This window comes from Macrotis lagotis, chromosome 2 (genome assembly GCF_037893015.1).
Source record: "Macrotis lagotis isolate mMagLag1 chromosome 2, bilby.v1.9.chrom.fasta, whole genome shotgun sequence".
Taxonomy (NCBI): Eukaryota; Metazoa; Chordata; class Mammalia; order Peramelemorphia; family Peramelidae; genus Macrotis; species Macrotis lagotis.
The window spans coordinates 336,080,463-336,097,241 of NC_133659.1; the positions used below are offsets into that span (position 1 = coordinate 336,080,463).

The 16,779-nt window shown below is 45.2% G+C and overlaps 1 protein-coding gene across 4 annotated transcripts in view; it reads right to left on the reverse strand.

The window, feature by feature from the left end:
• The window catches only part of SHISAL1 (shisa like 1), a 64,097-nt gene that overhangs the window by 20,319 nt on the left and 26,999 nt on the right, over positions 1-16,779 (reverse strand). For 3 of the 4 annotated variants that reach the window (XR_012476339.1, XM_074227141.1, XM_074227142.1), the window contains one exon: positions 13,801-14,136. Coding sequence is in view for 3 of the 4 variants with exons in the window: in XM_074227141.1 (XP_074083242.1) it covers positions 13,801-14,136 (336 nt within the window). In the remaining variant the exon portion in view is untranslated. Of the gene's footprint in view, positions 1-8,042; positions 8,111-13,800; positions 14,137-16,779 lie in introns of those variants that run through there. The other variant, XM_074227143.1, reaches the window with a different exon arrangement.

A 16,779-nucleotide genomic window follows, 5' to 3' on the forward strand; every position in this document is an offset into this window, starting at 1 on the left:
AATCCCAGGATGGGGTGAGGAATCACATCTTACTCAAACTGAAATATAGCATTTCTTTTCTGAAGGCAGTCAAACCAGTCACATCAGAAGTGATTTTGTCCCTAGTAGAAATCACAGGTTCATATCACATCATGGTGGCTGTGAACATCTTGAAACCTCGTTCATACTCATCAGAGCTTTGATGGGTCTGTAACCTTGATAGCTCCCAGCTTCCTGTCCACAGACTTCTTTCAATGGAATGGGTTTCCTTTGTCACCCAATGCATTCACCAGATTGATTCTGAGAAGGCTTCCCTGGTAGGGGTGGGGGTCCAGGGCCCACAAGGGGCTAAGCAGAGCACTGACTCGCCCTCTTCTTCCTCCTGCTTTGGGCTCTTAGGAAGAAATGATTTTGCTGCAATAGTGTGATTTCTGGAATTCTCCCTCCCTCCATCAGTGACCCTGCTCATGGGCCTCGTGCCCAGAAAGCTGGTGCTGTTAATTATCATTTTACAAGCATCTGTCATGTCCATCCAAGGAGATGTCAGCTCCTGGGGTGAGGAGCAGCTGTGCTACATCTCTGCATTCCCTTCCTTATTGCTTATGCAGCTGGGTGTGCAGTCGGCAGCACCTGAGAAATACCTTCAGGTTCCCATTCCTACAATCCTTCCAAGTTTACAGAGTCCTTTCCTCCTTGGGGAGGAAGGGGAGGCAAGCACACTGCCCCCTCCATTTTATAGATGGGGAAACTGAGGCTCAAGGTGGGAAGTGACTTATACAGGGTCACACAGATGAGAAGCCCAGGAGTCGAAACTTGACCTCAGTCCTTGTGACTAAAGTTCTTCATTATGGCATTCTGTGGCTAATAGGGATATAAATAATTGATGGATTTCTAACTGAAGCTATCTAAGCCACAAACAACTTAGCCTGGCAAAGAGTAAGCTCTCTGAGGGCAGAGACTCTTCCCTTTGGCCCTCATGCCCCCATGCCCCCACAGTAGCTGGCACATAGGGAGCATTCCTCAGATGTTCCATGGTTGGTTGGTTGCACTCTCAAGACTTATTCTACTGTTTCCTTTCCCCCTTCCCTGCCCCTGCTTGGGGAGATCTTTGCCTCCAGGGTCCATCCCATCCACCCTTGCTGGCCCATCTTGTGTCATTGGATAGAGGGGCAGCTGGTGAAAGAGCCCCAGGACTGGACCCTGGGCACCTGGGCTCCAGTTTTAGTGGTTTTATTTGCAGTTACTCATTGAAGGTCACGTGACCTTCAAGTCAACAAAGGTTCCTTCCAGGTTCAAAACCCACAATCCTCCCAAAACCCAGGTTGACCTCCAAGATCAGATACTGACTTGCCCTGATATTGTGACAAAAATCAATAACCTCTATAAGCCTCAGTTTCTTCAACTGTAAAATCAGGATAATAATCTTTTCTCTGTTCCTAAATGCATTTTATGGATGGATATGGGGTGCTAAAGCCAAGAAGGACATTAGAATATGGATTATTAAAACAAGTGTAAAAAGATCCTTAGGTTATAGAATGTCTGAGAAGGGAGATGATTCCAGTCCTTTCTTTATAGGTTTAGAGAGAAAAGGCCCTTTAAAGCCATTACATCTAAACACTTTATTTTACAAACAGGTTAGGTGACTTACCCAGGATAGGGTCATATAGCTAGTAAATGTTTGGGGTAGGATTGAATCCAGGTCTTGTCACTCCAAGTCTACTCTATTCCAAATTCTTCCTAAGAGGAGGAAACCAAGTCCAAAAGGATGACATTCCAAACATTGTGAGGCAGCCTGGGAGTCAAGAAGTCCTGAATTCAAATCCCACCTGAGACACTTGCTCTGTGACCACAGACAGGTCCCTTAACCTCTCAATTCTCCAGAAAAGTCACCTACAATCAAATTATCAATCAATCAACTTGCCAATCAATCAACTTGCCATTCATTAGGCTAACCCTGGGTGTGAGGTCATGATATTAATTATCACATTGTACAGGTGATCTCTGGGTAACACCTCCCTATTAGATTGACATCTCTGGGAACATCTCTCAGAAAGCCCGGACCAGTCCTCTTTAACCAGCTGGTTGAGGCTACTTGCAATACAAGATGGGGGGGGGATGCCCTTTGGGAATGTGCCAGGTCAGGCCCAGCCAAATTGCATTATTGTCTTTTATAATTTGGCCCAGAAAATCTCATGTAATTAGATTAAGCCCTTTGTTCAGGATTTTACAGGGAGTGAGAGGCTCGACAAGAAGAGGGCAGGGTCTGGCAGGCCTGCTTTGTCACAAAAATATGTTCCAGTTGGTCTTTTGGAATCCTGCTCCTGGCCTCTTGCAGAGTTTTCTTTATAAAAGAGGTTACTTTGAAAATTAAATGAAAACAACCCCTATTCTTTCTGGATCTGCCATTGGCCAGGACTCTCTGGGCTAAGTCACCCATCAGGTCATGAACCATTGCTAGGAATATCCACGTGGGGCCTTGGGGAGCCTCAACCAGAGGGCCATGGCAAGAATTTCTGGGCTGCCCCCAGAGGAACTCTTGGAACTCTTTGCTTTGGTCAGAATGCCCTATAGCAGCCCCTCCCCTCCCACCCAGGTAGTCTGGTGAGGCATAGGGAGCCCTTCTCAGAATTATGTTTTTAAATGTATAGAATAGATAGTATTACACAGGAAGCCAATGCTGGTGGAGCAGAGTTGTCCAAATATTGGGGAACTCAAGGCAAGGTCAGGTGGGGAGGGCTGAGGCATTCTCTGAGTTCTGTCTAACCCAGTGATTCTCTCAATCCAAACCCCTTATTTCTTGGAAGAAGAAGCCAGGGCCAGGAGAAATTAAAGGACTTGGATAAGGTCACTTGTTGGAAATTAGAACTGGCATTCTACCCATCTTCCAATTCCAATTCTGGGGGTCATTCTATAGGCAAGGTGTTACATTGCTTGGGGTCTTAGATGGGGGAGCTCCAGGATGTCAGAAGGGCACCCCCGATGAACTCTCTAGTTTCATTTTAAGGATGTATTCTTGTCCCCACCCACATGCCATTTCTGGGAGATGGAGGTGGGGGGTGGAGACACGGGGGCCTGAGGACGGACAGGGTCCTTGGGCGGTCAGGCCAAGACAGGGGATTTGCCAGACACTAACAGGAAGAAAAGAGCCACAGGGAAGCCACAGGAATGCAGAATCAGCAGAGACCAGAGCGAGACTTATTCTGCTTGGCCTGAGATGGCTGGACCTGGAGCAAGGAAGGGGAGGAAGTCACAGGGGGCAGATTTAGTACAAACAAAAAGATCAAAATCTTTCTGACACTCAGCGGGAACAGGTTGTCGTGGGGAGAACCCCTTATCAGGGACACCAGGGAGGACTTCCTCCACCGAGACCCCTGATTCTAGGAAGCCAGAGAGTAGACTCCATCCCCTATGCACAAATTCAAGAGGACGGTTACCAGGCCAATGGAGGAAGCCCCCATCAGGAGCTTGACCTGAGACCGCAAGTCGGGACTGACGCTGCAAGTGAAATCACAAGCAGGGTAAACCACCCCAAAGGAGGGTCAACAGCGCTACCTTGGAGGAAGGGAGAGGGGACAGAGGTGTTTGTGTGGGTCAGGACAGGGGTCATCGCTTCCTCGACAAGAGCCTGCATCAGAGGGAACTTGGGATGCTCGCCATTTGTTCAGATGGCTCAAACCTGAGTCACTGGGATACAAGAAAAGCAAAACAGAAAACATCCAGAAAATGTGTTTTTTTCATTCCTCCCTCCATCCACACACAACAGAACCAACAAATGGTTATCCTGCTTCTGCCAGGAGACTTTCAGTGAAGGGAAGCCCATTTCCCTCTTCCCCCGAGCAGCCATGGTAAAGTCCACCTAATGATGACCCAGTCCAAACTGGTCACTTTGTTCTTCCCCCATCATAACTACTTCTGACCTCCTGGACCAAACAGAACAAAATCGATCTCCCTTCTACAAGTCTGTTCTCAGACCCCCTCCCCAACCCTGCCATTCCATATTCTAAAGGTCTACCCAACTCTGACATTTTCTGTTCTAAGGATCCTCCCAATCCTGCCATCCTATGTTCTGAGAGCCCTCCCAACCTTGACATTCCCTGATCTCAGGGCACTTTGATCCTACAAACCACTGCCCAAGCTCTCCCAGTTATGCTGAGGCAGCACTGCTTTTAAAAAATGTCAGCTGCACCAGACTTCCTGCTCACACGTGCCTTTTTTTTGTAATGTGAAGGAAAGATCTGGTGAAGAAGTGAAGGAAGAGGGCCCTGGGCCTCAGCTGGGGAAGAGGTCAGTTGGAGGGGACAAGCAGAGAATTCACCGATCAAGCTGAGATTGGAAACCTCAGTCCTTGTGTTGGGATGTGAAATGTCTCATAAATTCCACCCACGGAGCCTCTGATTTTGTCTGATTTTCAGGCCAAGGAAATAAGATATTGACTCGACTCTTCTCCATTTCTTATTTCCTGGAATCTCATTCTTTTGGCCTGTAACTTCTTAAGCCACAGGCTGATGGCTCTGGCCATAGGGAGGTGAAGAGAAGGGTGGAGGGAGGCTGAGTCGGCCAGGGATGGAGAAGGAATGGGCTTCATCCTGCCCCTTCTTCCCCCACGCCCCAGGAAGGCAGGACTCGTTTGTCTTTTCATCACCATGATCATGTTGTAAGGCAAGCTGGCTTAGGGGAGGAGGAGTGTTTTTGTGCCAGCAAAAAGGAGGGTTGAATCACCGGGTGACCTGGGGGAAATGCGAGGATCCTCCACTGATGAAGTTTGGAAGGCACCCCAACGATCTATACTATAGATTAAGAAACTGAGATCCAGCCTAGGGAAGTGACCTACTCAAGGTCTTCCTGACTCCAAGACCAGTAATCTACCCATTACTCTACCCCGCCTCTGAACTCATAAAAAATAGAAAATAATACTATTTAACAAAAATTAGCAAGGTAGCTTCCTCTACATTCTGGAAGGAGTCTCCCAAAGAATGAGATCCATTCATTCATCCAGCCAGCCAGCCAGCCATTTATCAATCCATCCATGGGGAGAGGCCTTGTCTAGGCAATCTAGGGAAGCTTAGGGACACTGTTCATAGATTGTTTATTGGATAAACTGGCCAGGCAAATTTGTTAATGGCAGCTAGATTTGAATTCAGATCCTTTGCCCCCCAACTCTTTGCTATTTCTACATTCTCAGGATCCTGGCTTATTTTCAGGAGGAGGAGAAGGAGGGCCCAGCTGTGCCAGTTATCTCAGAAGATGGAATGAGCAGATACTAGTGGGGTCCTATCTGTGGAAGGTTGAGTGAGGGTGTGGCCATGGTGAAGGAAGGGCAGAATTGATGGCAAAGCTCTAGGTGTGGCCATCCCCCAGCTTCTCCCCAAGTTGACAAACAGGTGAGATTATAATAGAACTAAAAGAATTGTAGAAGCCAAGTAAACTTACTCTTTTTCTTTACAGAAGAGGAAACTGAGGCATAGAGAGGGAAAATGGCAGAAAGGCAGAACTAGGCTTGTCTTCGATTTCTAAACAGTGTCCCTAGGAGTGACACCTTCCCAGAAAGAAGAGGCACCTGCAAGAGCAGGAGGAAGGGTCCTGGAGGTGAGAACCCCGGCTCATCTCTCCTCATGACTCCAGCCATTAGAGCTAGCTCCTTCCAGGACTACATAGAGACAAACTTCTTTCCCTCACTGGAATGTTAGTTTTTGAAGGCAAGAAGGCTTTGCTTTCTGCCTTTCTCTACCCATTAACTCCAACAGTTCCTGGACTATACTAGGTGCCTAATAAATGCCTGTTGATGGACTGAAATTGCTAAACTTTCAAAAAAAAACCCCAGTAATTGCTAAGCTTTCCCTGGGCCTCAGTTTACTCACTTGTAAAATGAGGAGGTGGGACTAGATGATCCTGAGAGTTTCTTTAAGAGCTCAGAATCTGAGACGGACCAATCAATTAAGCAAATACACAACAAGCATGTATAAAATAGCATTTGGATTCTGGAATCTGGGATCTAAGTCCCCTACTCCCTTTCCTGGTGCAGGTCACAGTTCCTTTATCTGGAAAATAGGGATACACTTGCCTCATGTTGGGCTCTGAGACAGGCCTCTGGAGGCAGGCAAAGTGGCCATCCAAGGCTGCCCCACTTGGACTTTCCATGTAACATGTTGCTATAAGAAGTGGGTCACCCAACTTGCTTGGAAGGGTCCTCAGAAGCCATCAAGTCCAACCTCTCATTTTATAGAAAGGGAAACTGAGGCACAGGGAGGTGAAGTGACTTAGGATGATAGATCTTAAGGAAAGAGATAAGAAGTCACCAAGACCAGCCTCTCATTTAATATAAAGGGAACCTGAGGCACAGGGAGGTGAGATGACTTAGGATGAAAGCTCCTAAGAGAAGGGACTTGGAAGCCATTTTACCTAGGAGGACATTAAGCTCCAAGGTTGCAACATGCTTGTTCAAGGGCACAAGGACAGTGAGTATCAGGGACAGGATTAGAACCCAGGTCCCTGACTCCAGGCCAGTGTCTTTCCTTGATTGTTAACCTCAAAGAGCTGTCATTTGGAATGGAAGAAATCACTTTGAGGATGAAGAAAGAGCCTGGGAAGAGTGTGCCGTCTCCCCTCCCAGTCCCTCCAGACACTACTGAAACTCAGCTTTAATCTCCCCATTGAAAACCTGTTTCCTTTCATCATTTGGAAATTGCTTCGTCTGCATTTTTCTGAAAGGGGAATGAGTGAGTTCGTGTTTAATAAGGCCTGTATGAATACAAGTTTGTTGGAAAACAGCAGGCTATTCAGATGAAAAGATGAAAAATAAAACCCCTCTAAGCCACATTAGCCAGAGAGGAGGCTTCTGGGTGGGGAGAGAAGGAGTTTGCTGAGCTGGAAGGAAAAAGACCCAGGAGCTCCTCTCCTTACCATGAATTCTGTGATGGGCGATCATCAAGATCCCATCATCTGGTCATGGACCTAGAGCTCCTGAGGGATGGCCCCAAATATCGTCTATAGCTTTTCAATCAATCAACCAATCCACTGTTCTACCAACCCACCAGCCAACATTGATTAAGGTCCTATCAAGAACCCTGGAGCTGGGCTTGCATAGAGAGAGAATCTAAACAGGGCCTGCCCATAGGAAGCTTGCAATCTAGCTGGAGGAGACAATATTACAACCAAATTCTGAGGAAGTGGGCTAGGGGGAATCAGTTCAAAATATTTGTGAAGTATTGTTAAAGTCAGTCACTGGACTGACTGCCCCAGAGGGCTAGGACACAAAAAGGCAGAGAACCCCTGCTCTTCTTCAAGCTGAACACCTCTAGTTTTTTTCCTCTTTCTTCTTGGCAATTGGGGTTCAGTGACTTGCCCAAGGTCACAGCTAGGCAATTATTAAGTGTCTGAGGTCTGATTTGAACTCAGGTCCTCCTGACTCTAGGGTTGATGCTGTATCCACTGTGCCACTTAGCCTGCCCTGCTTAGTTCTTCCTAACAATCTTTTTAAGTCCTGGCTTCTTGTCCTTTCCCCTACTGTATGCTTGCAACCTAATCAGCCTGCTCAGGTCCTGTTTGTAGAGTGCAGTGCTCACATACTCTAGATGTGACCTAACCGGGGCAGCATACATTGGAATAATCACCTCCTGTACTTGGACACTAGGCTTTTTTTTCAATACAATCCCAGGTCATATCCACGTTTTTGGTCACTACATCCCTTTGTTGGCTTATATTTGAGGCCCCTTGGGCCCCCAGCTTTTTCCAGTTTTCTGTGTCACCAGAAGCATGACAGAGAGATAGTACCACCAAAATGTACCACCCCACACTGCGATCCCCAGGAATTCCGTCATAGCTTTCTTAGACAAGGTAGGAAGTAAGGAGAGGACTGAGTAGGGATGTTCATATATTGCTGGGACAGCTGGAAAACTACAGATGGTCCAGGAGGATCTGAGGAATCTCAAATCAACAAAGAAGTCCTTGGGAAATCCCAGCCTAGCAGTGTTGGGGGGATGTGGAGCAGACCAAGAGAAAGCCAGCACAGTTCTCCTCCCGGGAAACCATCATGAAAGAAGGGAACATCAGACTGGGAAATAGAACATCAGGGTTCTAGCTCTGGCTGTGGGATCTTGAACAAAGTACTGCTCTGGGCATTGGTTTCATCCATCTGTAAATTGAAGGAGTTGGGCTAGATTATTGAACCCTGTCCTTTTTGATGACCCAATCAACCCACTGTTCCAAGCTCCTTCTGACATCTTCTATTCTAAGGTCCCATCCAGCTCTGACATCCTCTCTAAGCCCCCTCCCAGTCCTGACATCCCCTGTACTAAAGTCCCTCATTCTGACATCCCCTGTTCTAAGGTCCCTCCCAACTCTGACATCCCTTGTCTAAGTCCCTTCCCAGCTCTGCTATTTTATCTGAGATGGATCAAAAAACAGTGCTTGTGTGTGACCTATGTTCTCTTAGGAGACCAGACGCCAATGGGAAGAGTCCACTAGTTTGTATTTATCTTTTAAGGACTGGGAATTAGCCTGAGAGTTGAATTGAGCTGGGTGGGCATCTTATAGACTAGACTCCTGGCTCTCAAGTCTGGCTTGAAGGGTGGTCCTGAGGCTTCCCCATTTCTGCCCCAAAGTGAGCAAATAATAGTGAGAGGAACAAGTAGCATGTGCACAGAGGTGGAAAGATCCTGAATTTTTTAAAGGCGATGAGTTGGCTGATGTGTTGACTGATGCTTCTTATAGGTGACTCTTTTCCCAGCCAGTTGGCACAGTAGATAGAGCACTGATTCTGGAGTCAGGAGGACCTGGGTTCAAATCTGATCTCAAACACTTGATACTTCCTAGCTGGGCAAGTCACTTCACCCTGACTGCCTCGCATCCAGGGCCATCTCCAGTTGACCTGATTCCTATCTGGCCACTGGACCCAGATGACTCTGGAGGAGAGAGTGAGGCTGGTTGACTGAGCGCAGCACCCCCTCACTCAAATCCAATTCTCAGGCTTGTCATGGCATCACCTCCCTTATGTCATGGTCTTCTTCAAGAATGAAGGACAAACATCATCATCACCATCAAACTTTCCCTAGACATTCCTGTTGGAGGCAGGGGCTGGGCAGGGAGTGGTCTTTGTTAATTTAGACCTGCCTCATTTTCTTGGTCTGTTGGAAACTTGGGACCAATCTCAGTTAAAATTAATTCTACCTGCTCTGTGGACCCCAGTTCATAACTCGGACCCCCAACATGGTTGTCTCCTGCCTAGAATGACAGAATGAATCTTGGAGGTAGGAGGGACTTATAGGTCTTCTTGTACAAATCCCTTAATTTACAGAAAAGAAAACTCAGGCTAGAAGGGAAAAAAGTCTTAGATGGAAGGGTTCACACCAAGGCCATCTTGTCTAATTCCCTAGTTTTACAGATAAGGAAACTGAGGTTCAGATTGTCTTGGTAATTTGATCAAGGCCACACACAAGGGAAGAGAAGTGCTTGGAATTGTTCCTAGATCTTCTGCTTATGAATTCAGTTCTGTTTCCACTATGCTGAAACCTGCAGTGTGAGTTTGATGGCCACGGCTTTTGTCTTCTCTGTCTGAGACTTAACCTCAGGCTTTCCTATTCCTGGTCCAAAGCAGGCTTTTGTCCTGGTCCCACCCTTGATGAGCTGGTAGAGTATCATAAGCAGGGGAGAGGTAGCCAAGCAGAGTCCACCGCCTGCCCCCCCCCCAGGAAATTTACCCACTCCAAAGTGAATTTATCTTTTCTTTTTTTAAAACAAGAATAAAGTTATTGAGTGGAAAAGTAAACTAATAATAATGAAAGAGGAAAGACTTCAATGTAGGGTTCATCATATCAGCAGCCCAAGGAGCTAAGGGATTGCTGTCTTTCCAAAGAACCCTAACAGAGCACAGGGCGGGGGGGGGGCAGAGACTGGAAGGGAAGTGAGCTGGGGGTGGGGTTCAGGAAGGAGTTTGTTGTCTGGGCTCATTACATATTAAACAGTGACAAAGGAAAAAAGTCTGATGAGATCTCCCCTGGAAGAAGTACAGGCAGCCAGTATTCCCCCCCAATTATAGTTGCTTTCATTTTCCTTGAGAATGTTCCTTAACTTGGTTACCGGAGAATCAGATCTGGGGAGTCAGCTGCCAGGACTGCTCCCATTTACATTGTAATGTAATTTGGCATTTCCCCTCCACATCAGGAATGGAAACTCTGCTCTGCTGTGGTTGGGAGTTGTGTGCCACAAGCCTGGAGAAGCATGGGGACCCCTCCCCCACCAAGAGAAAATCAATCCCCTTGGGGCTGGGGGCTCGAGCCACTTTAACTGGATTGCTTTTTAAATTGTGACTTATAAACAAAGCAATTCTAGCCTGAGGATTTCCTGTACCCCTTCCCTCCTAGGCTCTCCCCCCATCCAAGGATCTGACAGCTCCTTCCCCAAACACACACACACACACACACACACACACACACACACACACACACACACACACACAAACACACACGAGTCCTTTAGCCTGCTTATAGAGGATTTCTGACCCATGGCAGCTCTGTTATTTTTCCTTGTCTCTCTGGAGAAGGAGCAGATGTCCTTTAGCTTCCCTGTAAGAAGGGAGCTGGCAAAAAAAAATAGGAAGGAAGACTGCATTTGGAGTCTTGGGGTCTTGGTTTGGAGACCACCCTTGCTCCTGACTCGCTGTGTGCTGGTCTCATCAGAGCTTCTCAGGAAGCCTTCCACAAGCCCTCTTGGTCCTCTAGTATTTCCCTTCTGTTAATGACCTCCTTTTCCTCCTGTCTTTGGGTTGCTTTGTATATATTTGTTTGCCAGTTGTCTCTCCTATTAGATTATAAATTCTTCAGATGCAGGAACTGTCTCTTGCCTCTTTTTGTATGTCAAGGCTTAGCACATAGTAGGCGATTAATAAATGCTAATTGATTAATTATCTAGATGAAAAAAAACTGAGTTCCAGAGAGTGAAAGTACCTAGCCTAGGATCATATATATCACTCAGGAAGGAAACCGTTTTGTAAATCATACCACAGTAGCTGGAGAGCTCACCTCTTATGGGTACCTACATTTTTATATTTTCTACCCTTGAGTGGCAGATGAGGGATGTGAGCTCAGAGACTCAGTTCCTTTTTCCAGGGTCCCTTCCGCTCTAACACTCTGCCTCCAAGACAGGGGCAGGGGACATCCAGCCCTTGGCTCTATAAGGTCCTTGAAATCATTAGGCCTGATGTTGCCAAAGCAACAGCAAGTGGGATTTGAAATTCAATAAATCTAGGAGTGTTTTTTGGAGTGAATTAATTAAATGTTGGAACAAATATAGCCTAATTTTTAAGCTGATAATTTTGTATGACCCACAAATGATTTTCTAAATATCCAAATGGTTCTTGGCAGAATAAGGATTCCTCACCTTGACTCAAAGAGATGTAAACAATCATCATTTATGGTATATAGTGAGCTGTGTATCAGATCCTTAAAGAGCTTTATAATCTCATTAGGACATGAACATAAATAAATTGATTAGTATCAGTGCAGGAATCTGAACACAGATCTTCTGAGACTGTGGTCTTTCATGACACAATTTCTAAATTTTCTCTAAGCATTAGAAGGGACATGATGATGATGATGATGTTTGTCCTTTGCTCTCCAAGAAGACCATGACAATGGGGAGGTGATGCTATGACAAGCCCATGAATTGGATCTCAGTAAGGGGGTGTTGTGCTAAGTCCCCAGCCTCACATTCTCCTCTGGAGCCATCTAGCCAGATGGTGTTATCTTCATTTTACAGCGGAGGAAACGGACACAAAAAGATTTAAGTGATTTGCCCAGTGTCATCTATCTAGCAAAAGTTAAAGGAAGGATTTGAACCCAAGTCTTCTGGACTTTCTATTGCCATCCTGTGGGTAGACACCATACCTGATGCCACTTCTCAGAAGAAAAATTGGTTTATCCCTCCCAATAATAATAATAATTAATCATGAGAATGATGCTTCTAGCTGCCATTTTGTGGCCAGATATGAATCAGGATGACTGGAGGTGACCATGGATGTGAGACAATCAGGGTGAAGTGACTTGTCCAAGGTCACACAGTAAGTGGTAAGTGTCTAAGGCTGGATTCAAACTTCCGTCCTCCTAATCCCAAATCCAGTGCTCTATATTCTACACCACCTTTCTTCCCTAGGAACTGATATGGAGTTACTGGAAGACCCCCTGGATCAGAAATCAGGAACCTGATCCTTAAAACTCCAGGATGAAACCCAAGGCAATCCACTGGTCCTCTCTGATTTCTGTTTGCTTACCTACAAAATAGATATAATGAATGCTAAATAAACCATTTTACAGATTTGTTGTGGGCAAAGAGGGGAGCAAGCCATAAGATGCTAGAAAAAGACAAGCTACTATTATTTCCATTAAGAATCATTAATGAAAGGGTGGCTAGGTGGTGCAGTGTATAGAACACCAGCCCTGGAGTCAGGAGGACCCAAGTTCAAATCCAACCTCAGACACTTCATAGTGACCTAGCTGTGTGGCCTTGGGTAAGCCACTTAACCCCATTGCCTTGCAAAAAAAAACCCGAAAAAAACCAAGAATCATTAATGATGTAGGACACTGGAAAAGATTCTAAAAATATTTGGTCTGAAGTCTGGAATGCTACTGTTTGATGCTCTAGATAAAAAGAATCAAAATGCCCTCCTTCCTGACTGTGGCCCAATCAGATTCTATTTTAATCTGGGAATTTTTACTTCATATTTTTAATACATTTTTGATATTTTGTTTATATATTATATTTATTAATTGGGAGATATTTAACAAAATGAATTCAAATACAATAAAACATAAATACAATTACATTTTAAATATTACATTGAAAACTAAGTAAATATATGAGGAATTAGTGTCCAGTAATTTATGTAGTGTTTCTGATTATGTTTATTTTAGATTGTCTGAGGCAGGAGGGGCCTTAGACCAGGGAATATTAGATTTGAGAGGGAATCTTCGAATTGGGAATGTCAGAGCTGGGAGGGGCCTTAGAATTAGACATTTAGACATCCCACCTATTCAAAGAAGCGTTTGGGCTAATGAAAGAAGACCAAGTCCACTTAAGGCAAATGACCTCAAGGAAGATGTCATTGAGAACTTTCTATCGCCATCCTCTGGAGGCAGTGAGGTGTAGAGGTATAGCTCTCCCTCTGGGAGACCTTGGGTAAGTCCTTGTTTGGGTTGCCATCACTAAAATGAGAACAATCATCTCTGCACTTCACCCCTAGCAAGTGACTAGAAAATGATAGAAAAAAATGGCAGCTGGAAGCATCATTCTCATGATTAATTATTATTATTATTGGGAAGGATAGAGCAGTTCTTCTTCTGAGAAGTGGCTTCAGGTGTGGTGTCTACCCAGAGAATTGCCTAGGGTCTAGAAGACCTGGGTTCAAATCCTGCCTTTAACTTTTACTAGCTGGGTGACCCTGCGCAAATCACTTGAATCTTTTTTGTGTCCTTTTCTCAGCTGTAAAATGGAGATAGCACCATCATGCCAGTGCAAGAGTTATAAGATTGGAAATGAAGCATTGTGAAGACATTAAAGATATTATATTAATGTCAGTTTTTATTATTGCTATTATTATTATTACCTCTCTCAGGAAGATGTTACTTCTCTCTGTGCCTCAGTTTCCTCTGTGTAAAATGAGGGGGTTGGCCTCCATGATTTCAAAGGTAGCTTTATCCTGTAATTCTATGATCCTAAATGGGAGCCCTTTTGACTGACCAAGATGGAAAGAGATGGGGGGGCCCTTCCCTCTTGGAACTCCCCACAGGGGTTCAGCCCCTCTACAAAGGACAACTGAAACATCTCACTTACCAGGCAGAGGAGCTCGGAAAGGCCATCAGCGGCGGTGGGCTTAGTGTGTCTCCTCTGAGAGCGTGTGTTGTCTGGGAGGGGGGTGCCGCAGAGGCAGAGGCAGTGGGGGCTGGGGGCCCCGACCCCGGGGAAGGGGGCTGAGCCGGGCTCGGACCCTGAGCCGGCTTACTCCAGCGGCCTGGGCCTTGCTTCATCCATGCCCCCTGGATCCCCCATCGAGCCAGGTAAACTCGGCAGATATTGTAGTTCATGGCCGAGTAATACAAAAAGTCCAACACCAGCAAGATGACCACGAAGAAGCCGTAAATCCAGACACCCAGTAAGGCTGTGTAGTTGCTGTTGAGAGAGAAGAAAGTAGCCATGATGTGGGCAGAAGAGCTAAGAAACCCCAGGACTCTAGAGTGAGAAGAGACTGTCCTTTGTCCTTCTTCCCTCAGCCTGATTGAGAAGGAGAAACTGAGGCTCAGGGAGGGGGTGAATCCAAAGAGATCATTTTTATTAAGGACTTAGTAAACCATCAATTGTGCATATCAGGGGCCAGAGAAGCAACTAATAATGAGAGTAGAGGTAGGGATGATGTCTATATAATGGATAAAGAATTGACATCGGAGTCAACACCTGGGCTCAAGGTCACCTTGGACCCAGCCTAGCTATGTGACCCTGGGTAAGTCACTTTCCTGCCATCAGGTAATGCCCCCTTCCTGTGCCATGATCAGTCGTGTCTGCTCCTTTGCTGATGCTGAGCCTCTTACGTGGAATGCCACCCTTCTCAAGAAGTGACCATTGGAACTGTCCAAAAAATGGAATATATCTTAGGAGGTAGGGAGTTCCCTATTACTGGAGGCCTTTAAGTAGCAGAGTATATCAAGAGAGACCTGGGTCAGGAGTCAGGAGAGCTGGGCTCAACTTCACTGTCTCTGTGTTCGCTGGTGGGCTACTTTCCGCCCTAAGCCTCATCTAGTCTCCCCGAATGTAAAATAGGAGATTGCAACCAATGATTTTAAAAGTGCATCTCCTCTATTGAGATCCATGACCTTCATTGAAGAGGGGATCCCTGGCTCATGAAAGGACTGGATGAGATGGCCTCTGCCATCCCTTCTGGCCACTGCCTTCATGAAGCCTTTCTTTGTACCCTGAATGGGTTCACCAAGAGAGTTCACCGAGCATGGGGCTAAGTGAATGGATGGAAATCAGACAGGGTGGGCTCCCTTCAAGTGCTGCTCAATCTGAACCAGGGTTATTTTAGAATGTGGTGACTTCCAGGCATGGATTTATTAACTGCTCTGAATGTGGGCTTCCCATCTGCTCCTTGTAAATAGCATCTGTTTCTGACACACAGAAGAAAGAAGCACCTCTTTGTATTAATTAAGATAAGATTTGGGGAACTGAATCAACAAAGAGGCTTGGTGACCATCATGGTGGCATTCACCAAGGGGAAGGAACTTGACCCAAAGAATCTGGAATGATGGACCAATGTCAATGTGGAAGGAGTCTTCAGAGAAGTGCCCCAAGGATCTCCCCCTGAACCTGATGGATAACATCTTTATCAATGACTCAGATAAAGGTATAAAGAGTGCCATTATTGCATCTATGGACCCAGAAAACTGGGAAGGAGATCTATCACACAGAGGATAACAGAGTCCAGATCCAACAGGACATTTCAATAAGCTGGAATAGTGGACTTCAATTTAAAAGGAAGAAATGTAAAGTTTTCCAGTTGGGGTCAAAAATTGATTCCATAAATATACATTAATAGCTAAATAATATAATAAATAATTAATGGTTAAATAAGAGATCAAATAAGATGAAGGAGAGGGCTTATCAGCCCCTGATATGCAGATAACTGCTGTTATTATTAATAATATTCCTATTAATAGCATTTTCCTTTTTTTGATGGAGTTCAGATAATTATAGTCCCTGACCAAGCTGCTATGATTCATTTAAATGAATGTTCTGTGGATTATTTTGCACGTGGAGATAAAAGCTCTTTTTCATAATTGAATAGAATTATTAGGATTAAAGGCTTATGGAAAGCATCCTTGGGACAACTCCATCTGAATAGATAATGGGAATGATATTCCTGATCTACCTGGCTTCAATTGCAGGGAATAAGAGACCCCTTCCCAGGTTAATTTTATCATCTCTAACCTCATCTTTATGCTGCTAACACAAGCCATGATCGATAGCACCTCCCTCAGCTTCCTCTCCCCTTTGATTGCAGGGCTGACTGGTGGAATACCAAACTCCTCCTATTTCTTTCCTTTACAGAGGGTAGAAACTAGTCCTTTGGTTCTCTCCATTCTTTATCTATTGCTTTTCCTGGTTTCATCATGAAAGAACATGTTGCCCTAGTGCCATGGTAACCTCTGGCTTCCCTCTTTTGTGTTATCTCTTCCCCATTATGTTATCAGCATACTATGCATTGGTACATAGTAGGTGCTAAATAAATGTCTATTGAATTATATTGGACTTCATGCTATTCCCATTCCCCATTCCCATCCCTTATCTCACCAAGTAGAATGGAAATTATGAGACTTTGGTAGAGTGAACTTCATCAAAAATGTCATTCTTAGGTTTTTATGGGTTGAGGCTCTCTATCCAAGAGATGGTGGGCCCCAGTTTAGTCTGTGATGTTTTTTTTTTTTTTTGCAAGTGTCTGAGGTCAGATTTGAACTCAAGTCCTCCTGACTCCAGGGCTGGTATTCTATCCACTGTGCCACCTAGCTTCCCCTGTGATGTTGTTTTGATCCTAGTCAAGCTTATTTGTCATATCCTCAAAGCAATTTCAGGTCTGTTTCTACAGAACAGAGATTTGTCATCTGTTGTGGTTGTCAACATTCTTTTCATGTTTATATTCAATAGAGCTCGGCTAGAAATGGGTTTAGGTTAAATTGTTCCCTGCCATTATTATTTTTGCTTACCTTTCAGACAACTATCCTAAGGGTGGATAAAGGGACTTGTAAGGAAGCTGGTTCCCCA